The following is a 27,050-nucleotide window of genomic DNA, read 5'->3' on the forward strand; positions in this document are numbered from 1 at the left end:
CTGGTGAAGCTTCAGCGTTGCCATCATGGCGAGTCCTGTGGTGCGTCAGATCGACAAGCAGTTCCTGATCTGCAGTATCTGCCTGGAGCGCTACCATGTCCCCAAGGTCCTGCCATGTCTGCACACCTTCTGTGAAAGGTGAGTGTCTGCAGCGGGGAGGGGGCAGCTCACTGTGGGGGTATGATGGTGGCCTTCACTAGTGGTCATTATGTCCCAGGTATCTAGAAGCCTGAGAACTCATGATGAGAAGGAACAGGCTGACCACACCCAGTACATGGGATGATCATATGAGGCTGGCCACACCCAGTACACGGGATGATCATATGAGGCTGACCGCACCCAGTACATGGGATAGTCCTATGAGGCTGACCACACCCAGTACATGGGATGATCATATGAGGCTGACCACACCCAGTACATGGGATGATCCTATGAGGCTGACCACACCCAGTACACGGGATAGTCCTATGAGGCTGACCACACCCAGTACATGGGATGATCATATGAGGCTGGCCGCACCCAGTACACGGGATAATCCTATGAGGCTGACCACACCCAGTACATGGGATGATCATATGAGGCTGACCACACCCAGTACATGGGATGATCATATGAGGCTGACCGCACCCAGTACACGGGATAATCCTATGAGGCTGACCACACCCAGTACACGGGATAGTCCTATGAGGCTGACCGCACCCAGTACATGGGATGATCATATGAGGCTGACCGCACCCAGTACATGGGATGATCATATGAGGCTGACCACACCCAGTACATGGGATGATCCTATGAGGCTGACCACACCCAGTACATGGGATGATCATATGAGGCTGACCACACCCAGTACATGGGATGATCATATGAGGCTGACCACACCCAGTACATGGGATGATCATATGAGGCTGACCGCACCCAGTACATGGGATGATCATATGAGGCTGACCACACCCAGTACACGGGATGATCCTATGAGGCTGACCACACCCAGTACACGGGATAATCCTATGAGGCTGACCACACCCAGTACACGGGATGATCCTATGAGGCTGACCACACCCAGTACATGGGATGATCATATGAGGCTGACCACACCCAGTACACGGGATGATCCTATGAGGCTGACCACACCCAGTACACGGGATGATCCTATGAGGCTGACCACACCCAGTACACGGGATAATCCTATGAGGCTGACCACACCCAGTACACGGGATAATCCTATGAGGCTGACCACACCCAGTACATGGGATGATCATATGAGGCTGACCACACCCAGTACATGGGATGATCATATGAGGCTGACCGCACCCAGTACACGGGATAATCCTATGAGGCTGACCGCACCCAGTACACGGGATGATCCTATGAGGCTGACCGCACCCAGTACATGGGATGATCCTATGAGGCTGACCGCACCCAGTACATGGGATGATCCTATGAGGCTGACCGCACCCAGTACATGGGATGATCATATGAGGCTGACCGCACCCAGTACATGGGATGATCATATGAGGCTGACCGCACCCAGTACATGGGATGATCATATGAGGCTGACCGCACCCAGTACATGGGATGATCCTAAGAGGCTGACCGCACCCAGTAAATGGGATAGTCCTATGAGGCTGACCACACCCAGTACATGGGATAGTCCTATGAGGCTGACCGCACCCAGTACATGGGATGATGATATGAGGCTGACCGCACCCAGTACATGGGATGATGATATGAGGCTGACCGCACCCAGTACATGGGATGATCCTATGAGGCTGACCGCACCCAGTAAATGGGATAGTCCTATGAGGCTGACCACACCCAGTACATGGGATAGTCCTATGAGGCTGACCGCAACCAGTACATGGGATGGTCATATAAGGGTGACCACACCCAGTACACGGGATAATCCTATGAGGCTGACCGCACCCAGTACACGGGATAATCCTATGAGGCTGACCGCACCCAGTACATGGGATAGTCCTATGAGGCTGACCACACCCAGTACATGGGATGATCATATGAGGCTGACCGCGTCCAGTACATGGGATGATCATATGAGGCTGACCGCGTCCAGTACATGGGATGATCATATGAGGCTGACCGCGTCCAGTACATGGGATGATCATATGAGGCTGACCACACCCAGTACATGGGATGATCATATGAGGCTGACCACACCCAGTACATGGGATGATCATATGAGGCTGACCACACCCAGTACACGGGATGATCATATGAGGCTGACCGCGCCCAGTACACGGGATGATCATATGAGGCTGACCACACCCAGTACACGGGATAGTCCTATGAGGCTGACCGCGCCCAGTACATGGGATAGTCCTATGAGGCTGACCGCACCCAGTACACGGGATAATCCTATGAGGCTGACCGCACCCAGTACATGGGATGATCATATGAGGCTGACCGCGTCCTGTACATGGGATGATCATATGAGGCTGACCGCGTCCAGTACATGGGATGATCATATGAGGCTGACCGCACCCAGTACATGGGATGATCATATGAGGCTGACCACACCCAGTACACGGGATGATCATATGAGGCTGACCACACCCAGTACACGGGATAGTCCTATGAGGCTGACCACACCCAGTACATGGGACGATCCTATGAGGCTCTGCGGTGACTGGAGATGGCTGTGTAGCCCTGCGGCCTTGCACGGTCATTGAGGTTAGTAGATTCACGGTACGAGTTCTGCGTTGCTGCGATCCGGACCCGCCGGTTGCCAAAAATCCTATGAGGTTGAATTTTTATTGCCACATCTGGAATGTGTTTGTGGCAACCTGTAACTCGCACCGTTGACCTCAGTGACCGTGCTAGGCCGCAGGGCTATGTAGCCAGCTTTAGTCATGGCCAAGAGTCACTGCTGACCTGATGCTGACCACCTCTGTACAGTGATAGCGATATAAGCAAGGGCTTCACTGCTGCAGACGAGGACGCAGCCTTACTGCTGCTACTTCACGTGATCCCAGGTGAGAACTGGAGGTTTCAGAGGTGCACAACGCTTCTGCTCCATGGGGCCTTCCTCAGACGTGAGCAGTTCTGTCTGCAGCCCTCTGATACAAGGACCGTAGTGAACACCCATAATGCACTGCTGAGCACCACAGACAACTGGGCTGTGCTGTCCACATAAGATTTATGCACACAGTCCATGTCAGTCCCATGTAACGGACCACACAGTCCAGGTCAGTCCCATGTAACGGACCACACAGTCCAGGTCAGTCCCATGTAACGGACCACACAGTCCAGGTCAGTCCCATGTAACGGACCACACAGTCCAGGTCAGTCCCATGTAACGGACCACACAGTCCAGGTCAGTCCCATGTAACGGACCACACAGTCCAGGTCAGTCCCATGTAACGGACCACACAGTCCAGGTCAGTCCCATGTAACGGACCACACAGTCCAGGTCAGTCCCATGTAACGGACCACAAAGTCCATGCAGTGGACCTCGGCACAGATCTATTCTTTTCAACATTGAAACCGCAACACCAAGAAGGGAAAGTTGTGATTTTATGGAAGTGGCAGGATGGATGGACACATTAATGATATGCAAATGATGAAATAATGGGTACGCAAACGATCAACACGCGCTGCTGGCGGCTCCCGCTGCCGACCAATGACATCCCGGATGTGCTTGATGGGAGACAAGTCCACAGACGATGCAGCCATGATGGGATGTGTAAACATGCAGGCCGGTCACACTGTATCAACAATATGGCGTTGTCGTAAACGGCTCCTGGAACACTTTGGAGAAATGGCGCACTGCTAGTTCCACCACCAAATCCCTATATTGCTGAGCTGATCTGAAGATTGGAGGGGTCCCGCTACGGTACATTCTGCCACCCCACCCCATAATCTGGAGTAGGACTGGCGTGATGTTCCCTCGTGAAGGCATTTTCATGGCGTTGCCCACGTGGTCTCCAGTTCTCCATCTGTCATTGCGTCTGACACAAAAGCAGGACTCCTCACTGAAGAGGAAGGACCTCCATTGCCATCTTGCTCTGCACCATGGTAGCCTGTGAGAGGTGGGGGAGGTCAGTGGGTCACCTGTCGCTGGGCGCCTGTCTCGTAGTCCAGGGTCACCTGTCGCTGGGCGCCTGTCTCGTAGTCCAGTGTCACCTGTCGCTGGGCGCCTGTCTCGTAGTCCAGGGTCACCTGTCGCTGGGCGCCTGTCTCGTAGTCCAGTGTCACCTGTCGCTGGGCGCCTGTCTCGTAGTCCAGGGTCACCTGTCGCTGGGCGCCTGTCTCGTAGTCCAGGGTCACCTGTCGCCTTGTGGTGCTTTGTGTAGACACAGACGCTCTTGGCTTGGAATGTGACGTCCAAGATCACTCGCAGTACAGACCGGATCAGTACGCGCCATTCTTCTAACCTGACGACCCATCTGTGCAGAGGCTTACCTCTGACCACCTCTTGCCGTCCGTTGAGCTCTCTGTTCTCCCAACCACTCGGACACACAACGTTGATCAGTGCTGACCTCTCAGCCAACGCAGGTAGCGATCTGGAAGAAACCAAGGTCTCCCAGCTCAAGTATTGTGTCCCTCCCTGTCTGCAAGAAGTGGCGATATCTGGTGGGACCGCGGCGACCAGGAGGCGCCACGAGGAACCACGGCGACCAGGAGGCACCGCGGCGACCAGGAGGCACCGCGGCGACCAGGAGGCACCGCGGCGACCAGGAGGCACCGCACCATCACACCTCAACACATCTGATATTTCAGGTTTTATGTAGCTGAAAAAACGTGTTCCATCTGGCTTTGATACAGTTGAAGCCCCTCCCACATGCCACAGATTGGAGCTAGCTGCTTGAAATGTTAATCATTTGCATATCCAAGTGATACCTTCCACTTCCTTGAGTTGCTTAATCTTACAGCTTGTCCTTCTTGGCTTTGCACTGTGAATGTTGAGTGTATGAGGGATGGGGAGGCGGTATGTGAGCTGCAGGTAGTTCCACTAATCTGAGGGATGGGGAGGCGGTATGTGAGCTGCAGGTAGGTCCACTAATCTGAGGGATGGGGAGGCGGTATGTGAGCTGCATGTAGGTCCACTAATCTGAGGGATGGGGAGGCGGTATGTGAGCTGCATGTAGGTCCACTAATCTGAGGGATGGGGAGGCGGTATGTGAGCTGCATGTAGGTCCACTAATCTGAGGGATGGGGAGGCGGTATGTGAGCTGCATGTAGGTCCACTAATCTGAGGGATGGGGAGGCGGTATGTGAGCTGCATGTAGGTCCACTAATCTGAGGGATGGGGAGGCAGTATGTGAGCTGCATGTAGGTCCACTAATCTGAGGGATGGGGAGGCGGTATGTGAGCTGCATGTAGGTCCACTAATCTGAGGGATGGGGAGGCGGTATGTGAGCTGCATGTAGGTCCACTAATCTGAGGGATGGGGAGGCGGTATGTGAGCTGCATGTAGGTCCACTAATCTGAGGGATGGGGAGGCGGTATGTGAGCTGCATGTAGGTCCACTAATCTGAGGGATGGGGAGGCGGTATGTGAGCTGCATGTAGGTCCACTAATCTGAGGGATGGGGAGGCGGTATGTGAGCTGCATGTAGGTCCACTAATCTGAGGGATGGGGAGGCGGTATGTGAGCTGCATGTAGGTCCACTAATCTGAGGGATGGGGAGGCGGTATGTGAGCTGCATGTAGGTCCGCTAATCTGAGGGATGGGGAGGCGGTATGTGAGCTGCATGTAGGTCCACTAATCTGAGGGATGGGGAGGCGGTATGTGAGCTGCATGTAGGTCCACTAATCTGAGGGATGGGGAGGCGGTATGTGAGCTGCATGTAGGTCCACTAATCTGAGGGATGGGGAGGCGGTATGTGAGCTGCATGTAGGTCCACTAATCTGAGGGATGGGGAGGCGGTATGTGAGCTGCATGTAGGTCCACTAATCTGAGGGATGGGGAGGCGGTATGTGAGCTGCATGTAGGTTCACTAATCTGAGGGATGGGGAGGCGGTATGTGAGCTGCATGTAGGTCCACTAATCTGAGGGATGGGGAGGCGGTATGTGAGCTGCATGTAGGTCCACTAATCTGAGGGATGGGGAGGCGGTATGTGAGCTGCATGTAGGTCCACTAATCTGAGGGATGGGGAGGCGGTATGTGAGCTGCATGTAGGTCCACTAATCTGAGGGATGGGGAGGCGGTATGTGAGCTGCATGTAGGTCCACTAATCTGAGGGATGGGGAGGCGGTATGTGAGCTGCATGTAGGTCCACTAATCTGAGGGATGGGGAGGCGGTATGTGAGCTGCATGTAGGTCCACTAATCTGAGGGATGGGGAGGCGGTATGTGAGCTGCATGTAGGTCCACTAATCTGAGGGATGGGGAGGCGGTATGTGAGCTGCATGTAGGTCCACTAATCTGAGGGATGGGGAGGCGGTATGTGAGCTGCATGTAGGTTCACTAATCTGAGGGATGGGGAGGCGGTATGTGAGCTGCATGTAGGTCCACTAATCTGAGGGATGGGGAGGCGGTATGTGAGCTGCATGTAGGTCCACTAATCTGAGGGATGGGGAGGCGGTATGTGAGCTGCATGTAGGTCCACTAATCTGAGGGATGGGGAGGCGGTATGTGAGCTGCATGTAGGTCCACTAATCTGAGGGATGGGGAGGCGGTATGTGAGCTGCATGTAGGTCCACTAATCTGAGGGATGGGGAGGCGGTATGTGAGCTGCATGTAGGTCCACTAATCTGAGGGATGGGGAGGCGGTATGTGAGCTGCATGTAGGTCCGCTAATCTGAGGGATGGGGAGGCGGTATGTGAGCTGCAGGTAGTTCCACTAATCTGAGGGATGGGGAGGCGGTATGTGAGCTGCAGGTAGGTCCACTAATCTGAGGGATGGGGAGGCGGTATGTGAGCTGCATGTAGGTCCACTAATCTGAGGGATGGGGAGGCGGTATGTGAGCTGCATGTAGGTCCACTAATCTGAGGGATGGGGAGGCGGTATGTGAGCTGCATGTAGGTCCACTAATCTGAGGGATGGGGAGGCGGTATGTGAGCTGCATGTAGGTCCACTAATCTGAGGGATGGGGAGGCGGTATGTGAGCTGCATGTAGGTCCACTAATCTGAGGGATGGGGAGGCGGTATGTGAGCTGCATGTAGGTCCACTAATCTGAGGGATGGGGAGGCAGTATGTGAGCTGCATGTAGGTCCACTAATCTGAGGGATGGGGAGGCGGTATGTGAGCTGCATGTAGGTCCACTAATCTGAGGGATGGGGAGGCGGTATGTGAGCTGCATGTAGGTCCACTAATCTGAGGGATGGGGAGGCGGTATGTGAGCTGCATGTAGGTCCACTAATCTGAGGGATGGGGAGGCGGTATGTGAGCTGCATGTAGGTCCACTAATCTGAGGGATGGGGAGGCGGTATGTGAGCTGCATGTAGGTCCACTAATCTGAGGGATGGGGAGGCGGTATGTGAGCTGCATGTAGGTCCACTAATCTGAGGGATGGGGAGGCGGTATGTGAGCTGCATGTAGGTCCACTAATCTGAGGGATGGGGAGGCGGTATGTGAGCTGCATGTAGGTCCGCTAATCTGAGGGATGGGGAGGCGGTATGTGAGCTGCATGTAGGTCCACTAATCTGAGGGATGGGGAGGCGGTATGTGAGCTGCATGTAGGTCCACTAATCTGAGGGATGGGGAGGCGGTATGTGAGCTGCATGTAGGTCCACTAATCTGAGGGATGGGGAGGCGGTATGTGAGCTGCATGTAGGTCCACTAATCTGAGGGATGGGGAGGCGGTATGTGAGCTGCATGTAGGTCCACTAATCTGAGGGATGGGGAGGCGGTATGTGAGCTGCATGTAGGTTCACTAATCTGAGGGATGGGGAGGCGGTATGTGAGCTGCATGTAGGTCCACTAATCTGAGGGATGGGGAGGCGGTATGTGAGCTGCATGTAGGTCCACTAATCTGAGGGATGGGGAGGCGGTATGTGAGCTGCATGTAGGTCCACTAATCTGAGGGATGGGGAGGCGGTATGTGAGCTGCATGTAGGTCCACTAATCTGAGGGATGGGGAGGCGGTATGTGAGCTGCATGTAGGTCCACTAATCTGAGGGATGGGGAGGCGGTATGTGAGCTGCATGTAGGTCCACTAATCTGAGGGATGGGGAGGCGGTATGTGAGCTGCATGTAGGTCCACTAATCTGAGGGATGGGGAGGCGGTATGTGAGCTGCATGTAGGTCCACTAATCTGAGGGATGGGGAGGCGGTATGTGAGCTGCATGTAGGTCCACTAATCTGAGGGATGGGGAGGCGGTATGTGAGCTGCATGTAGGTTCACTAATCTGAGGGATGGGGAGGCGGTATGTGAGCTGCATGTAGGTCCACTAATCTGAGGGATGGGGAGGCGGTATGTGAGCTGCATGTAGGTCCACTAATCTGAGGGATGGGGAGGCGGTATGTGAGCTGCATGTAGGTCCACTAATCTGAGGGATGGGGAGGCGGTATGTGAGCTGCATGTAGGTCCACTAATCTGAGGGATGGGGAGGCGGTATGTGAGCTGCATGTAGGTCCACTAATCTGAGGGATGGGGAGGCGGTATGTGAGCTGCATGTAGGTCCACTAATCTGAGGGATGGGGAGGCGGTATGTGAGCTGCATGTAGGTCCACTAATCTGAGGGATGGGGAGGCGGTATGTGAGCTGCAGGTAGGTCCACTAATCTGAGGGATAGGGAGGCGGTATGTGAGCTGCATGTAGGTCCACTAATCTGAGGGATGGGGAGGCGGTATGTGAGCTGCATGTAGGTCCACTAATCTGAGGGATGGGGAGGCGGTATGTGAGCTGCATGTAGGTCCACTAATCTCTTCCTTCTCCTCGTCTGCTTCCAGGTGTCTGCAGAGCTACATCCCCCCGCAGAGCCTGACCTTGTCCTGCCCTGTGTGCCGCCAGACCTCCATCCTCCCCGAGCGAGGGGTCTCCGCTCTACAGAACAACTTCTTCATCACCAACCTTATGGAAGTTCTGCAGAGGAGCCCCGAGAGCGGGCGACAAGAGCAAAGCGTCCTCCCATGCGATGGCCACCCGTCCGCTACCCCCTTATCCTGCCCCAATCACCAGGGCAAGGTGAGCAGTGATCCCCTTAGCCTATGCCAGTCACCAGTAGAAGGTGAGCCCCCCATAACAACACGTTCCTTTCCCCCCGGCAGACTATGGAGTATTACTGCGGGCCCTGCGAGACGGCCATGTGTGTGGAGTGCACGGAGGGGGAACACCGCGAGCATTGCACTGTTCCGCTGAAAGACGTCCTGGAGCAGCACAAAGCATCGCTGCGCAGCCAGCTGGACAGCATCCGAAGCAGGTGCCCTACTCCTTCCATCATCTCTCTAGGACACCGGAGAAGGAAGAGTTAACGTTACCTTTAACAAGATGTCTGCCTTGTACTCGCAGAATTCCTCAGTTGACCTCGGCCATCGACCTGGTGGGTGAAATCAGCCGGCAGCTCAGCGAGAGGAAAAATGCGGCTGTGAATGAGATCTGCTCAACCTTCGAGGAGCTGGAGCGGGCGCTGCAGCAGAGGAAGAACTCGTTGCTTCAGGACCTGGAGAGCATCTCCGTCAGCAAGCAGAAGGTGCGGAGCCGGCGTGTGAAAGACGCATCAGCCATATCTTGTATTCTTCAGAAGTCTTGGGGGCTGCGGGCTGGATGTGGTGTATATTCTGAGACATCTGCCATGTCTTGTGTTCTTTGGGGGTCTTAGGGGGGATTGAGGGCTGGATATCATAGAATCATAGACTGGTGGAGTTGGAAGGGACCTCCAGGGTCATCGGGTCCAACCCCCTGCTCAGTGCAGGATCACTAAATCATCCCAGGCAGATACTTGTCCAGCCTCTGAAGACTTCCATTGGAGGAGAACTCCCCACCTCCCCTGGCAACCTGCTCCACTCACTGATCCCCCCCTCACTGTCTACTATCTAATCTGTGTCTCCTCCCTTTCAGTTTCATCCCTTCTAGTCTTTCCTTGTGCAGATGAGAATAGGGCTGATCCCTCTGCACTGTGACAGCCCTTCAGATATTTGTAGACGGCTATTAAGTCTCCTCTCAGCCTTCTCTTCTGCTAAACAGTCCCAGATCCTTTAACCGTTCCTCATAGGACATGATTTGCAGACCGCTCACCATCTTGGTGACTCTTCTCTGAACTTGCTCCAGTTTGTCTATGTCTTTTTTAAAGTGGGGTGCCCAGAACTGGCCCCAGTATTCCAGATGAGGTCTGACTAAGGAAGAGTAGAGGGGATAATGACCTCCCGGGATCTAGACTCTATGCTTCTCCTAATACATCCCAGAATTGTGTTTGCCTTTTTGGCTGCTGCATCACATTGTTGACTCATGTTCAGGCTATGATCTATTAGTATACCCAAGTCTTTTTCACATGTGCTGCTGCTTAGCCCAACTCCTCCCATTCTGTATATGCTTTTTTTATTTTTCTTGCCCAGATGTAGGACTTTGCATTTCTCCTTGTTAAATACCATTCTGTTAGTCGCCGACCACTGTGCAAGCTTTCCTAGATCTTTCTGAATCCTCTCTCTCTTCCCTAGTGTTAGCTATCCCTCCTAGCTTTGTGTCGTCGGCACATTTGATCAGTTTCCCACAATTCCCTCCCCCAGATCATTTATAACAATGTTGACCAACACTGGGCCCAGGACAGAGCCTTGTGGTTCCCCACTTGATACATTCTCCCACTTGGATGTGCAGCCATTTATGACCACTCTTTGAGTACGATCACTCAGCCAGTTGTGAATCCACCTAACAGTTGCCTTGTCAATCCCAGATTTGGTCATTTCATCAATAAGTCTGGTATGAGATACTTTGTCAAATGCTTTACTAAAGTCCAGATATACTATATCCACCGCATCTCCCTGATCAGCCCGGTCGGTGATTCTGTCATAGGAGGACATTAGATTAGTCTGGCATGACTTGTTGGTTACAAACCCATGCTGGCTCTGGTTAATTACTCCATTCTCATCCAAGTACTTGCATACATGCTGTTTAATAATCTGTTCAAAGATCTTTCCCAGTATAGAAGTCAGGCTCACGGGCCTGTAGTTTCCTGGATCCACCGTATTCCCACCCTGAAGATGGGACAATAGGGTGTATGCTGAGAGATCAGTTGTATCCTGTGTTCTTTGAGGGTCTTGGGGGGGTTGCACGCTGGATACGGTGTATGTTGAGACATCAGCCATATCTTGTGTTCTCTGTCTACAGGTCCTGCAGACTCAGCTGTTGTCCCTCAGACAAGGTCTAGATAACATGGAGAGCAGCGTACGTTTCACGGAGCAGGCTCTTGGTCATGGCTCGGAGACAGAAGTCCTCCTGGTGAGAAAGCAGATGAGTGAGCGTCTGAACGAGCTGGCCTCCCGCGATTTCCCTCTTCATCCGCAGCAGAACCCACAGCTAGAATTTCGAGTAGAGACCGACGGGCTGCGCCGATCCCTGCAGAACCTGGGAGCGCTCCTCACCACCAGTGCTGTGGCGTATGCCTCGGTGGCTACAGGGGAGGGTCTGCGCCAGGCCCTGGTGGGCCACCAAACCTCTGTCACGGTTACCACGAAAGACAAAGACGGAGAATTAGTCCGAAGCGGTAACGCCACCCTGCAGACCCAGCTGACCGGCCCAGACGGAGGGGCCCAGGATGGAGAGGTGACAGACAATAAGAACGGGACGTACGAGGTGCTCTACACTCCTCGCCATGAAGGGGAACACCAGCTGGCGCTGAGGCTCTACGGCCAGCCCCTGCGTGGAAGCCCCTACCGTGTGAGAGTGGTGAAGCCTGGAGATGTGCCCGCCTCACCGGAAGACGTGAAGCGCAGAGTGAAGTCCCCCAGTGGCGGACATATACGACAGAAGGCTGTGAGGAGGCCATCCAGTATGTACAGCACCAACAAGAAGAAGGAGAACCCTATAGAAGATGAGATGATCCTCCGAGTAGGTGAGGATGATGACGGTCGTGGCGTTAGGATCTTCTCCCCCTCTTCTCATCGGTTTCTTCAGTTTCCTCCTATACTGCAAAAACAAATCCTGAGTGATTAAACCATGATTAGAAAAGCATGGCGTCTTTCTTGTAAGGACAGCGCCACCACTGTCCACAGGTTGTATTTGGTATTGCATCATAGCCTCATTCACTGCGATATAGCAGAGCTGTAATACAAAATGCAGCCTGTGGACAGGAGTGGCGCTGTCTGTGGAATAAAGCCGCCATGTTTCTTTAACCCTGGACATCCCCTTTATTTGGATTCCTCTGAAATTGTCCGAGGTGTTGGAGAGATGAGTTGACATTGATGACCGGGACTGATGTGCATCATGCTGCAGTTCTGTTTTTGGGTTCACCCCTTGACTGCCTTCTATTTTAGGGTCCCGCGGTCGAGACAAAGGTGAATTCTCCAACTTACAAGGTATCTCGGCTTCCAGTAATAACCGCATCGTGGTGGCGGACAGTAACAACCAGTGTATACAGGTAGCGTGCGTGGGCCTCCGGGAAGGTTGCAGTTGCTCCTCCCTCTTCCGCTCCTTATCTGTTCTCCCTTTTCCCACCGCAGGTCTTCTCCAACGAGGGGCAGTTTAAGCTGCGCTTCGGTATACGTGGGAGATCCCCGGGGCAGCTGCAGCGCCCTACAGGCGTGGCCGTGGACATGAACGGAGACATCATCGTGGCAGATTACGACAATCGTTGGGTCAGCATCTTCTCTCCGGAGGGGAAGTTCAAGGTGAGACGGTCCCGTTCTGATGTCATTGTGACTCTTGCTCTCTCTGTATGACGTCACGGGTCGGTTCTTACCACCTCTCATTGCCTTATACTGCCCTATGTCTGCAGAACAAGGTGGGCGTTGGGCGTCTTATGGGTCCTAAGGGCGTGGCCGTGGACCGGAACGGACATCTGATTGTTGTGGACAACAAGTCCTGCTGCATCTTTATCTTCCAGTCCAATGGGAAGTTAGTGGGGAGGTTCGGAGGTCGCAGCCCGGGAGATAAGCAGCAGACTGGAAGTCTGGATGGTAATTATCATGCTGATTGGTGGGAGGAGCCTGGCGTGGGTAAAGGGGGTGGTTAGCTTGTGGGCAAGGGTGTTATTGGCTTGTGTTGTGAATTGGTGTTTCCCGTTTGCTGTGTTCTCAGGTCCCCATTTTGTGGCGGTCAATAACAAGAATGAGATTATAGTGACCGATTTTCACAACCATTCAGTGAAGGTGAGTGAGCTGATGACGCATTGCACCCGCTGCAGCTTTATATGAGCCATAGGGGCTGTGCTGTCCCTTTGGTCCTCACATCTGTGCTATGATTTATGGTGAGGTCAGGTTGTGGGTGAGCAATAGGTATAAAGGAGAGGATCCCACAAACTGTCAGATGCCCCCAGTGTAGAGCCGACAACGGGGTCTGTGGGGGGATGTCACCGGGTGTAGAGCTGACAACGGGGTCTGTGGGGGGATGTCACCGGGTGTAGAGCTGACAACGGGGTCTGTGGGGGGATGTCACCGGGTGTAGAGCTGACAACGGGGTCTGTGGGGGGATGTCACCGGGTGTAGAGCTGACAACGGGGTCTGTGGGGGGATGTCACCGGGTGTAGAGCTGACAACGGGGTCTGTGGGGGGATGTCACCGGGTGTAGAGCTGACAACGGGGTCTGGTGGTGGGATGTCACCGGGCGTAGAGCTGACAACGGGGTCTGGTGGTGGGATGTCACCGGGTGTAGAGCTGACAACGGGGTCTGTGGGGGGGATGTCACCGGGTGTAGAGCTGACAACGGGGTCTGTGGGGGGATGTCACCGGGTGTAGAGCTGACAACGGGGTCTGTGGGGGGATGTCACCGGGTGTAGAGCTGACAACGGGGTCTGTGGGGGGATGTCACCGGGTGTAGAGCTGACAACGGGGTCTGTGGGGGGATGTCACCGGGTGTAGAGCTGACAACGGGGTCTGTGGGGGGATGTCACCGGGTGTAGAGCTGACAACGGGGTCTGGTGGTGGGATGTCACCGGGCGTAGAGCTGACAACGGGGTCTGGTGGTGGGATGTCACCGGGCGTAGAGCTGACAACGGGGTCTGGTGGTGGGATGTCACCGGGTGTAGAGCTGACAACGGGGTCTGTGGGGGGATGTCACCGGGTGTAGAGCTGACAACGGGGTCTGTGGGGGGATGTCACCGGGTGTAGAGCTGACAACGGGGTCTGTGGGGGGATGTCACCGGGTGTAGAGCTGACAACGGGGTCTGTGGGGGGATGTCACCGGGTGTAGAGCTGACAACGGGGTCTGTGGTGGGATGTCACCGGGTGTAGAGCTGACAACGGGGTCTGTGGGGGGATGTCACCGGGTGTAGAGCTGACAACGGGGTCTGTGGGGGGATGTCACCGGGTGTAGAGCTGACAACGGGGTCTGTGGGGGGATGTCACCGGGTGTAGAGCTGACAACGGGGTCTGTGGGGGGATGTCACCGGGTGTAGAGCTGACAACGGGGTCTGTGGGGGGATGTCACCGGGTGTAGAGCTGACAACGGGGTCTGTGGGGGGATGTCACCGGGTGTAGAGCTGACAACGGGGTCTGTGGGGGGATGTCACCGGGTGTAGAGCTGACAACGGGGTCTGTGGGGGGATGTCACCGGGTGTAGAGCTGACAACGGGGTCTGGTGGTGGGATGTCACCGGGTGTAGAGCTGACAGGGGTCTGTGGGGGGATGTCACCGGGTGTAGAGCTGACAACGGGGTCTGGCGGAGGGATGTTGTCAAGTGTACCAACCAATCAGTATGGACATTGCAGCCTCTGGACCTTCCAGAGTCCACTGTTGGCCATGTTATTGGGAGATGGAAGCCATCCGGTGTGTGCGGTGCCTACACGTTCAGGGAGACCTCAACACTAATGGGTACAGAGACCTCCGCATATGTGGCATCACCTCCCCTGTGGTAATACTCTGGTACAGCTCTAGGTCTCCACCAACACGACAAGCGCCATGTCCTACAGCACACAGTGTGGAGGAGCAGAACGTCTGCAGACTTCGTTGGCCGCCTAAAGTCTGGATCTCAATCCCATCGAGCGGGACGAACTAGAACCGTATCCGTGCGCCCAACACACCCCTCATCCTCATCACTATCTGACGCTTCTCTAGGAATGGAGGCAAATCCCTGCACACATCTATGGGGATCTGGTGGGAGCGGTCGCGGAGGGGGACTGCAGGCATGGAGGCTAATGGTGTACAACAGCAGATGGAGAAGTAGAATTTGAGCACTCTGTTCCCTGGTCTCCTGTCAGCGGAGTACTGGTCGGCAGCAGTGATCCCTATGGCGCTGTTGTGGGACCTGTAATGCCGGTGGCTACATGCACCCTTCACATATGTTCACATTTGCCATTTTTGCCAGATTTCTGCCACATTCTTGTGTGTTTGTCTTTCTAAGGGCGCCCCATGTGACCCTTCCTGATGCTCCACCTTGGTCCTCTCTGTCTTTGCAGGTCTACAGTGCAGAAGGAGAGTTCCTCTTTAAGTTTGGCTCGCACGGCGAGGGGAACGGGCAGTTTAACGCTCCCACTGGGGTCGCTGTTGATTCAAATGGAAACATCATTGTGGCTGACTGGGGAAACAGTCGGATTCAGGTGGGGGCTCTAGGTTTCCTCATTGGGGTATTGTCTTGGTGTTATATATGGGCAGTAATGAGGAGCGACTAAAGGGAGACCCGGCGCGACTCTCCAGGATTCGATCGGATTAACCAATTTATTGGTAAGGATTCCGACGTGCAGCAATGTGTTTTGAGGCCGCCTCCCCCGTGCTGCTGGGGTATTGCAGTAGATTTCACACTGCAGTACATGACAGCGTACCGGAGAGCAGGCAAGCACAACTAATATACCGGAGAGAGGTGACTTACATGGTAGGCGGCGTGCAGACATCTACACTTCATCAACATGAAAACGGATGATAAACGGCGGGGCAGGAGAAGTAGATGCACCAATAACACAATTCACAAAGACGGAAAGCTGGAGATGAAAGCAATGTAGAAAAAACTCATTCAGTCCTTTAACATCTGGGATAGGCGGGTTATACGGCAGAGCGCGTGGTATATAGACGGGGGCTGAGAGGACTACCCACAGAGGTGGGGGGGTTGAAGGACTGTCGTCAGGGGAGAGAGGGGTATAAGATGACTGCCGATGGTGTGGGGGGATGTAAAAGGACTGCCGTCAAGGGTGCTTGTGGTGTAAGAGGACTGCTGAAGGGGGGTGGGGAGGTGTAACAGGACTGCTGAAGGGGGGTGGGGAGGTGTAACAGGACTGCTGAAGGGGGGTGGGGAGGTGTAACAGGACTGCTGAAGGGGGGTGGGGAGGTGTAACAGGACTGCTGAAGGGGGGTGGGGAGGTGTAACAGGACTGCTGAAGGGGGGTGGGGAGGTGTAACAGGACTGCTGAAGGGGGGTGGGGAGGTGTAACAGGACTGCTGAAGGGGGGTGGGGAGGTGTAACAGGACTGCTGAAGGGGGGTGGGGAGGTGTAACAGGACTGCTGAAGGGGGGTGGGGAGGTGTAACAGGACTCCCGACGAGGTTCAGGGGGTGTAAGAGGATGTCTTGTTTTTTTTCTGGCTTTCTCTCACTAAATGCAATCTCCGTTAACCATTTGAGCACGCACGCAGACACGCGCACGCAGACACGCGCACGCAGACACGCACACGCAGACACGCACGCAGACACGCACACGCAGACACGCACCCGCCTTCTCCTATGTATCTATAGGTGACACAATCACATTCTTGACCTGCATATATATCCATTATCACGTATTGATCCTCTGCCACCACATCACATGCCTTGTAACCTTTCTCTCCCCTATGCTTGTTCCCCATATGTCTCGGGAGCGGCTAGGCCGGTCTCTCACCCCCTGACAGGCCGTCTATACCTGGACGATCTCCTGTAGGGCGATCACGTTAACGCTCAGTAGACGCTCTCCCCACGCCGGCACAATATATCATGTCTTGTACTTTCAAACAATTCAGCAGCAACACAGTTTAGCAATCTGCCTTCACTAGAAGGAGTGTCACAGGGGCAGCCAAGGTCCAGTTACTAAATCCCCCCCTGACTCTTGTGGAGCGGCAGAATAATGAGCTTAAAATTAAAATGTAACTTTTATTTATTCACTTAAGTCTGAAATAGACCAACAAACAAACACACATCTGTAGCGGATACTGTACACACGCCTGTAGGGGATACTGTACGCACGCCTGTAGCGGATACTGTACACACGCCTGTAGCGGATACTGTACACACGCCTGTAGCGGATACTGTACACACGCCTGTAGCGGATACTGTACACACGCCTGTAGCGGATACTGTACGCACGCCTGTAGCGGATACTGTACACACGCCTGTAGCGGATACTGTACACACGCCTGTAGCGGATACTGTACACACGCCTGTAGCGGATACTGTACACACGCCTGTAGCGGATACTGTACACACGCCTGTAGCGGATACTGTACACACGCCTGTAGCGGATACTGTACACACGCCTGTAGCGGATACTGTACACATCTCTGTAGTGGATACTGTACACATATGTAGCGGATACTGTACACACGCCTGTAGCGGATACTGTACACACGCCTGTAGCGGATACTGTACACACACCTGTAGCGGATACTGTACACACACCTGTAGCGGATACTGTACACACACCTGTAGCGGATACTGTACACACACCTGTAGCGGATACTGTACACACACCTGTAGCGGATACTGTACACACACCTGTAGCGGATACTGTACACACACCTGTAGCGGATACTGTACACACACCTGTAGCGGATACTGTACACACACCTGTAGCGGATACTGTACACATCTCTGTAGCGGATACTGTACACATCTCTGTAGCGGATACTGTACACATATGTAGCGGATACTGTACACACGCCTGTAGCGGATACTGTACACACATCTGTAGCGGATACTGTACACACATCTGTAGCGGATACTGTACACACATCTGTAGCGGATACTGTACACACACCTGTAGCGGATACTGTACACACATCTGTAGCGGATACTGTACACACATCTGTAGCGGATACTGTACACATCTCTGTAGCGGATACTGTACACATATATGTAGCGGATACTGTACACATCTCTGTAGCGGATACTGTACACACACCTGTAGCGGATACTGTACACACATCTGTAGCGGATACTGTACACACATCTGTAGCGGATACTGTACACACATCTGTAGCGGATACTGTACACACACCTGTAGCGGATACTGTACACACACCTGTAGCGGATACTGTACACACATCTGTAGCGGATACTGTACACACATCTGTAGCGGATACTGTACACATCTCTGTAGCGGATACTGTACACACATCTGTAGCGGATACTGTACACACATCTGTAGCGGATACTGTACACACATCTGTAGCGGATACTGTACACATATATGTAGTGGATACTGTACACACACCTGTAGCGGATACTGTACACACATCTGTAGCGGATACTGTACACACACCTGTAGCGGATACTGTACACACACCTGTAGTGGATACTGTACACATCTCTGTAGTGGATACTGTACACATATGTAGCGGATACTGTACACACATCTGTAGCGGATACTGTACACACCTCTGTAGCGGATACTGTACACACCTCTGTAGCGGATACTGTACACATCTCTGTAGCGGATACTGTACACACATCTGTAGCGGATACTGTACACACATCTGTAGCGGATACTGTACACATCTCTGTAGCGGATACTGTACACACATCTGTAGCGGATACTGTACACACACCTCTGTAGTGGATACTGTACACATATATGTAGTGGATACTGTACACACATCTGTAGCGGATACTGTACACATATATGTAGTGGATTCTGTACACACACCTGTAGCGGATACTGTACACATCTCTGTAGCGGATACTGTACACACATCTGTAGCGGATACTGTACACACATCTGTAGCGGATACTGTACACATATATGTAGTGGATACTGTACACACATCTGTAGCGGATACTGTACACATATATGTAGTGGATTCTGTACACACACCTGTAGCGGATACTGTACACATATATGTAGCGGATACTGTACACACATCTGTAGCGGATTCTGTACACACATCTGTAGCGGATTCTGTACACACGCCTGTAGCGGATACTGTACACACGCCTGTAGCGGATACTGTACACATATATGTAGCGGATACTGTACACATATATGTAGTGGATACTGTACACACATCTGTAGCGGATACTGTACACACATCTGTAGCGGATACTGTACACACACCTGTAGAGGATACTGTACACACATCTGTAGCGGATACTGTACACACACCTGTAGCGGATACTGTACACACACCTGTTGTGGATACTGTACACATCTGTAGTGGATTCTGTACACATATATGTAGCGGATACTGTACACACATCTGTAGCGGATACTGTACACACACCTGTAGCGGATACTGTACACACATCTGTAGCGGATACTGTACACACATCTGTAGCGGATACTGTACACACATCTGTAGCGGATACTGTACACACATCTGTAGTGGATACTGTACACACATCTGTAGTGGATACTGTACACATATGTAGCGGATACTGTACACACATCTGTAGCGGATACTGTACACACATATGTAGCGGATACTGTACACACATATGTAGCGGATACTGTACACATCTCTGTAGTAGATACTGTACACATATGTAGCGGATACTGTACACATCTCTGTAGTGGATACTGTACACACATATGTAGCGGATACTGTACACACATCTGTAGCGGATACTGTACACACATCTGTAGCGGATACTGTACACACATCTGTAGCGGATACTGTACACACATCTGTAGTGGATACTGTACACACATCTGTAGTGGATACTGTACACACATATGTAGCGGATACTGTACACACATCTGTAGTGGATACTGTACACACATCTGTAGTGGATACTGTACACACATATGTAGTGGATACTGTACACACACCTGTAGTGGATTCTGTACACACATCTGTAGTGGATTCTGTACACACGCCTGTAGTGGATACTGTACACACGCCTGTAGTGGATACTGTACACATATATGTAGCGGATACTGTACACACACCTGTAGTGTATTCTGTACACACATCTGTAGCGGATTCTGTACACACATCTGTAGCGGATTCTGTACACACACCTGTAGCGGATACTGTACACATATATGTAGCGGATTCTGTACGCACGCCTGTAGCGGATACTGTACGCACGCCTGTAGCGGATACTGTACGCACGCCTGTAGCGGATACTGTACGCACGCCTGTAGCGGATACTGTACGCACGCCTGTAGCGGATACTGTACGCACGCCTGTAGCGGATACTGTACGCACGCCTGTAGCGGATACTGTACGCACGCCTGTAGGGGATACTGTACGCACGCCTGTAGGGGATACTGTACGCACGCCTGTAGCGGATACTGTACGCACGCCTGTAGCGGATACTGTACGCACATCTGTAGCGGATTCTGTACGCACATCTGTAGCGGATTCTGTATACATAGATGTAGTGGATTCTGTCTCACTTAGAGATCTCAATTCCTCAAGTGAAGATTTCGGACAACTAGTGTGTCCAATTACTAGCAAGCTACTATAGTGCGTAAAATAAATGAGCAGAGATGCAGCATCTCAGCCCTGATGGTGGGCTAACAGCTATCAGGGCTGACATGCTGCATCTCTGCTCATTTATTTTTCCTCACTATTGCTGTTAGCCCACCATCAGGGCTGACATACTGCATCTCTGTTCATTTATTTTCTGGCATCTGCTTTTAAACGCTGTCTCTTATCTTAGAAACAGAGGGTGAATAACCGATTGTGGGTTGTCACTATTGACTCCTGAGAGAAGGTTAGGTAGATGCATTAGATATCCAAGGAGAACAGCTGCTCGTTGGATGCTACTACCTTCCCTGCAGTGAGTCACCAGTGAGGGATTAGCTCCTTAGAGGACAAGGCAGTGGACACCATAGAGGGACGTATTCATATCTATTGGGGTTCCCCTGCCTATAATAACAATACCCCTGAGGGGAACTCCCAAAAAGATACATTTTTTTGTCCTTGATTGTTTTTGTGGGCAGATTCTACCAGCTAATCACTAACAAATAATTGTGAAACCTACTAGCCGATCACTAACGAATAGGTAGGTGAGGGAGGTGATTTGACCTTCGTACGACATTCTTGTTCTCCATAACCACGTGCCAGAAACTGATTCCTGGTACAACTATTGGCCCCTGAGGAGCCCCGTGTGGTTGGGGGTGAAACGCGTAGGCACTTATTAAACACTTGTTGCGGCCAAAATCTATCATACAAATCGCCCGCCGCTGCTGTGTTTGTGGCCGGAGGGCCTGCGAATTATTCAGAATTGCCACTCTACCTGAGGGCACGCGGAAAATATACGCACTGTAGGAGCTGGCTAGTAATTGGACACACTAGTTGTCCGAAATCTTCGATTGAGGAATTGAGATCTCTAAGTGAGACAGACCAACAACCATACACATATATGTAGTGGATTCGATTTCAGACTTTTTAAGTGAATAAATAAAAGTTACATTTTAAGCTCATTATTCTGCCGCTCCTAAAGAGTCAGGGGGCTTCACTAGAAGGGATCCAATAATGCACATTTAACCTACACACTTTGCTCTGAGGACAGTCCTCTAGCCGTGGGCCAAACCCACAACGAGCCGCTGTGTACGGGGCATCAATCTTGGCTATAACCCAGTTAATGCGTGCTTATTGCCAACAACAATGTCCTCTTACAGTTTGAGCAGGACATACATACACATAGACGGAGCACTGGTACAATCGGGGTCGTCTCACTGTCCTCCCGAGAGCAACCAGGTTCATCTATCTCAACCCTAACACCGTCCGGCAGAACCTTCTGACTCCCTGGAGTTACCTATGGCTCCCCTGGAGTTACCTATGGCTCCCCTGGAGAAGAGTCTGTACAGACTAATTCAATGAATGTTACCCTCCCCCCGGACAGTCCGCTGACTCTGCCGATTAACCAGAACTCTCCGACAACAGGCATGCCATCCATTCCTTTTAACATATGACAGGCTCAGTACGGTGTGGTCCAGACTTAAGGTACCTGTCTGACCGATCTGGACTGACCGGATGGGGCACGGGCGCACAGGCAAGCCTGGAACTGGCCACACAGGTAGAGATAGTTTATCAAGCGGTGTTCAGATGTTGGTTGGGCCCCGCAGGTCCTAGGATTGCCTTGTGTGTCTGCGTCCTTCCAAGTTCCTGTCGCGTCCGAACCCAAATCGACCGTGGCCCCAGTTGGGCGTCAGCTGACATGGATTTATTTTGGGGTCCACGGGGTAATCAACAGGAATGTTTGCACCCTTCCAGATTCACGTTCACAGATTGTGCGCACGATGGAAGAGATCACACGGAGACGGACGGTCCGTGTAGAAAGCCTTCCTGACTCCGGTTATTAGTAGGCGTATAGCATCTTATAGAGCATGATGGGTTAACTGCCCTTTATGGGCAGCAGGAAGCAATACGTGGTTGGAAACCAAAGCATGGGATTGGGTGGTCTTACATCCGGTCCTGCGTGAGCTTCTGTTGTCATGGACGTCCGACATCACGTGGTCTCAGATGCAGCGCCATCTTCTCGAGTTCGATGGAGGGGGCAGCGGGTGAAGTAAGCAATGTGTCATCGAATGACACCTGAGGGTTATGTGCGGGTAACAAGTGTGCCCTGAGGTTATGAGCCTGTGCTTCTATCAAGGTGCGTATACCGATAACGGTTGGCAGTACAGATGTGCCGGCACATTCCATTCTGTAATATATACATAAACACACTTACAGGAATGACGAAGGTGGGGGGTGTAAGAGGACGGCCGACGAAGGTGGGGGGTGTAAGAGGACGGCCGACGGGTGTTGCTCGTTAGGGGAGGGGGGCTGTATTTTCTTATGGCCCATTTAGACGGGACAAGTGTTGGGCTAACGACGCCGGCCGCTCGTCCCCGCACATACTGGCTGCGGCACTGCTGCAGGGATGCTAGTATCGTTGGCTCACAGTGGGACGGCTGCAGGACATGCCTTTCTTCACTGACATAACACAGCGGCTGTTCACTGCTGACCGGCTGCTGGTTACACTGACCGATCAGCTCACCGTCCAGCGCCATACGCTGCATAAATAATGGAGGATGACCTGATCGTTGATCGCTCGGTGTAAATAGCAGGCGGTCAGTACTGAACGGCTGCTATGTTAAATCCATGGAGAGGGGCGGGGGAGCGAGGAGAGAAATGTGCAGCCGCCCTGCTGTGAGCCAGGGATACGAGCTCTCCTGCAGCAGCACCGCAGCCAGTATGTGCTGGGCATCGTTTATGCAGCAGCAGCGCCGTGGGTATGTGCGGGCATTGGTGGCCTCACAGTCATCCCATGTAAATGAAGCTGGAGTTGCTGTCATGCACTAGCAGTAGGCACAGTCCCGGGCTAGCGCACCACCCAGTAGGCCACTACCAACATCTCTTCTCCTCTCCCCTCCTTCATTGCAGGTCTTTGACAGTTCCGGCTCCTTTCTGTCCTACATTAACACCATGGCTGACCCGCTGTACGGTCCGCAGGGGCTGGCGCTCACCTCAGATGGGCACGTGGTGGTGGCCGACTCTGGAAACCATTGCTTCAAGGTCTACAGGTATCTGCAGTGATCTTGTTGGTCCAGGAGGCGGCACGCTGTCCCCGCGGTCTACATGATGCCCGCTCTGTCTATTCATCCTGAAGTGGTGTTTCCTCGTCCACCCCAGCCGCCAGCCCCTTGTCCTCGTGCCAGCTGCCGCCGTGATGCCCTCTGTGTTCTGCCAAATGACTTCTGCCTACTTGCCGTCCGTCGCCCCCCTCCTCGCTTATCTCTGCTGCGAACTCTGTGCTCCGGACGCTGCTAGAAAGGACGGTGGACGAGCCGCTGATGACCGGTGGAGGCGGCCGCACCTTGAGGACAGCGATGGCGGCTGTCTGGAATTTGCACTGATGGATTATGTGTTACGATGGAGTAGATGTGCCGAATATTCCCCAGGGGCGGCCTGTACCCCGTGTGTCCTGGGAGTATGGGCTCCGGATTTGGCACGCCCCGGGGACACAGGGGACACAAGGGGCACTAGTGGGGGCCGCCCGAAAGGTAAACAGGGTCTCAGCCGCTTACAGGGTTCCCAGCATGCCGTTGTCATAAGCTCCGCCTACACGGTGGCTGCCACGCCCGTGCCCTCTGGACCTTTTCTCTCTGTAAGTTGTCATCCAGCAGGCATGTGCCACAGCGTGGAGCCCGCCCCTGTGCCAAATACTGCGGCCCTGGTGCCCCGTGTCCGGGCGCTGCCCGTCTGCATCTCATTGTGTTTTTTACTTTACCATTTTCACAGTACTTTTGTTTTTTACGTCCTTTTGTACGCACGGTCATGAATGTAACGTCCCGCTGCTCGCCACAAGCACATGATACCAGCAACAAAGGGCCGAGCCGGGGCGGAGGCGATGGGGGGACCGGCAGGGGAGTGCAGATGTAGCAGAGCCGTGCAGTCCTATGTAACACTTGATGAGCTCTGCTCCACCTGCGCCGTGGGGTGTATGAAGCGGCCGCCATGGATGGGTTTCCTGCTCTCTCTGGCTGTGACCCGCTGTCGGCTACGTGGCAGTACCAGCCATTATACGTAGCGCTGAGTCCATGGTCGGGCTACCCCCCATAGAGCGCAGCGTCGCAGGGCGAGGTCGGCTGCAATAAGTGTGTCACAGCGTGAACCGCGACCCGACCGCTGGCTGCATGGGACTTCCCACCGTGGACATGAGGAAGTGACATGGCTGCTACTGCTGCCATGTGCAGCTCAGACACGGTCACATGACACGATGCCGGCGCTCCGAGCCTGAACCCAAGCAGCGCGGGAGCGGTATTGGCACTGCTGCTGGCATATACGTGGGAAATGCCCCGATGCCAATGTCCATCTCCTCCCCAGTACAGGCCGCCAGCATCTCTCAGCTTCAGAGGGAAGAGAGTGGAGACAGTGAGGCTTGAAAGTTTGTGAACCCTTCACAGTTGTTGACATTTCTGATTAATTTTGACCTAAAACTACATCAGATTTTCACACAAGTCGTAAAAGTAGATAAAGAACCAAATGGAACATCCCTCAGACTCGGCCAATTGGGGGAAATAATCCTAGATCATGTCCGTAGGTGAGATAAGTATGTGAACCTGTAGGGATCACGGGGATGACAATGAGGTGCGAGCGGGCGCCCTGTAAAGTCCTTGGCTCTAGCAGAGTCCGATCATGTTTGTGGAGGGATCGTCACACAAAGGAGATCCCGGCGGACCTCAGCAGAAGAGCTGTTGATGATCATCAGGTAGGAAAGAACCAACTGTAACGAGTCGGGACTCCCCAGATGGGCTGTGCCCAAAAGGAGGTAATTCAAGACCATCATTACCCCCCGGGAGCCAGCGGCCGATAGAGATCATGGCCAGAGCAAGGCAAGTCCAGGAGGTCACAGAGGAACCCAAGGCAACCTCTGAGCAAAAGAAGGCCAACATCAGGAGGACACTGGACAACAATGGGCCATAGGGCAGGACTGAAGGAGACAGCTGCTGCCCCGCTACAGTTTGAACATCACCTGCACAAGCCAGAAGGCTAGTGGAAGAATGGGACCAAGATGATGCTGTATGGCTTAAATGAGAAGAACATAAAACCTGGTCCATCTGTGGCACATGGCGGCCGTGGTGGGGTGATGGCCATCTGTGCGCACGGCCGTGGTGGGGTGATGGTCATCTGTGGCACATGGCGGCAGTGGGGTGATGGTCATCTGGGCGCACGGCGGCCGTGGTGGGGTGATGGTCATCTGGGCGCACGGCGGCCGTGGTGGGGTGATGGTCATCTGGGCGCACGGCGGCCGTGGTGGGGTGATGGTCATCTGGGTGCATGGCGGCCGTGGTGGGGTGATGGTCATCTGGGCGCACGGCGGCCGTGGTGGGGTGATGGTCATCTGGGCGCACGGCGGTGAAGTCGCGGCCACCTGGGCGCACGGCAGCGGTAGGGTCGCGGCCACCTGGGCGCACGGCAGCGGTAGGGTCGCGGCCACCTGGGCGCACGGCAGCGGTAGGGTCGCGGCCACCTGGGCCAGGACAGCGAGCCATTCCTGATGGAACATGAATTATGCGTTTTACATGAAAATGTCAGGACATCCGTGAGCCGAATCTCCAGAGAAGGCAGGTCACACAGCGAGACAACGACCCGGGGCCCACAAGTCCTACAAGGATGAAGGTGAAGTCGTGACCCCACTGCTCTAGTATGTAGGTGAAGGGCCTGACCCTGCAGCGCATGGGAGGGAACCCAACCAACAGAGCAGAGCCCAAGCTGCTGAGCGCGGAGGACGGGCTGACCTTCCTCCAGGATGTGCAGGACTCATCAACAGTCATGGGGAACCGTTCGGTGCTGCACACAGGGGTCACACCGGATACTGAAGCAAAGGTTCACATACTTCTTCCACACAGACGTGGGATATTGACTCATTTAGCACATAGCTGACCGAGGCTGATATTTGTTTGATTTGGTCCTTTTTATCTACTTTTAGGACTTGTGTGACACCCGGCTGTAGCTTCAGGCCCGAGCTAACAGCAGAACGGACAACTCTGAAGAGTTCACAAGCTTGTAGAGGGCCCTGCCCGCCATCACACCGCTGCCCGCCATCACACCGCTGCCCGCCCCCCCCCCCCCCCCGCCCGCAGCAGAGCGCAACCCGGTTCACACATCCCATCATACACTGCAGCACTCCGCAGGCTCAGCTCCAGCCACTGCAGCACAGCCCACCACTATGTACATCTGCCACTCCACCTCCAGCAGGAGATGCTGCAGCGCTCACACACTAGAGAGTGAGCTCAGTGGTCCAGGATGGGGGCAGGTAGGTGTGCATGAATGGGAGGGGCAGGACGATGCTGGGACCTGTGGCTCTTGTCCTGACTATTGGACCTCTGTATTATACGGGATTGAACAGCTCGCTGCCAATAAAGCCATCCCTCACCGTG

General features: G+C 53.5%; 1 protein-coding gene across 1 annotated transcript; it reads left to right on the plus strand.

The window, feature by feature from the left end:
- On the plus strand, positions 1-27,050 carry TRIM3 (tripartite motif containing 3). The gene is made up of 11 exons (XM_066588564.1): positions 1-138; positions 8,856-9,090; positions 9,174-9,325; positions 9,415-9,595; positions 11,227-11,950; positions 12,372-12,475; positions 12,558-12,725; positions 12,833-13,013; positions 13,135-13,205; positions 15,449-15,589; positions 23,551-27,050. The coding sequence occupies exons 1-11, from the start codon at positions 26-28 to the stop codon at positions 23,701-23,703; spliced, it is 2,223 nt and encodes a 740-aa protein (XP_066444661.1). The 5' UTR covers positions 1-25; the 3' UTR covers positions 23,704-27,050.

This window comes from Eleutherodactylus coqui, chromosome 1 (assembly GCF_035609145.1).
Source record: "Eleutherodactylus coqui strain aEleCoq1 chromosome 1, aEleCoq1.hap1, whole genome shotgun sequence".
Classification (NCBI taxonomy): domain Eukaryota; kingdom Metazoa; phylum Chordata; class Amphibia; order Anura; family Eleutherodactylidae; genus Eleutherodactylus; species Eleutherodactylus coqui.

What these genes read in the sequence shown, in the direction of transcription:
- TRIM3 (XM_066588564.1), top strand. Translation starts at nt 26, where the DNA reads ATGGCGAGTCCTGTGGTGCGTCAGATCGACAAGCAGTTCCTGATCTGC. An exon ending in GTAACAACCAGTGTATACAG is followed by an intron (nt 12,476 to 12,557) that starts GTAGCGTGCGTG and finishes TTCCCACCGCAG; the next exon opens with GTCTTCTCCAACGAGGGGCA. An exon ending in GCAGACTGGAAGTCTGGATG is followed by an intron (nt 13,014 to 13,134) that starts GTAATTATCATG and finishes CTGTGTTCTCAG; the next exon opens with GTCCCCATTTTGTGGCGGTC.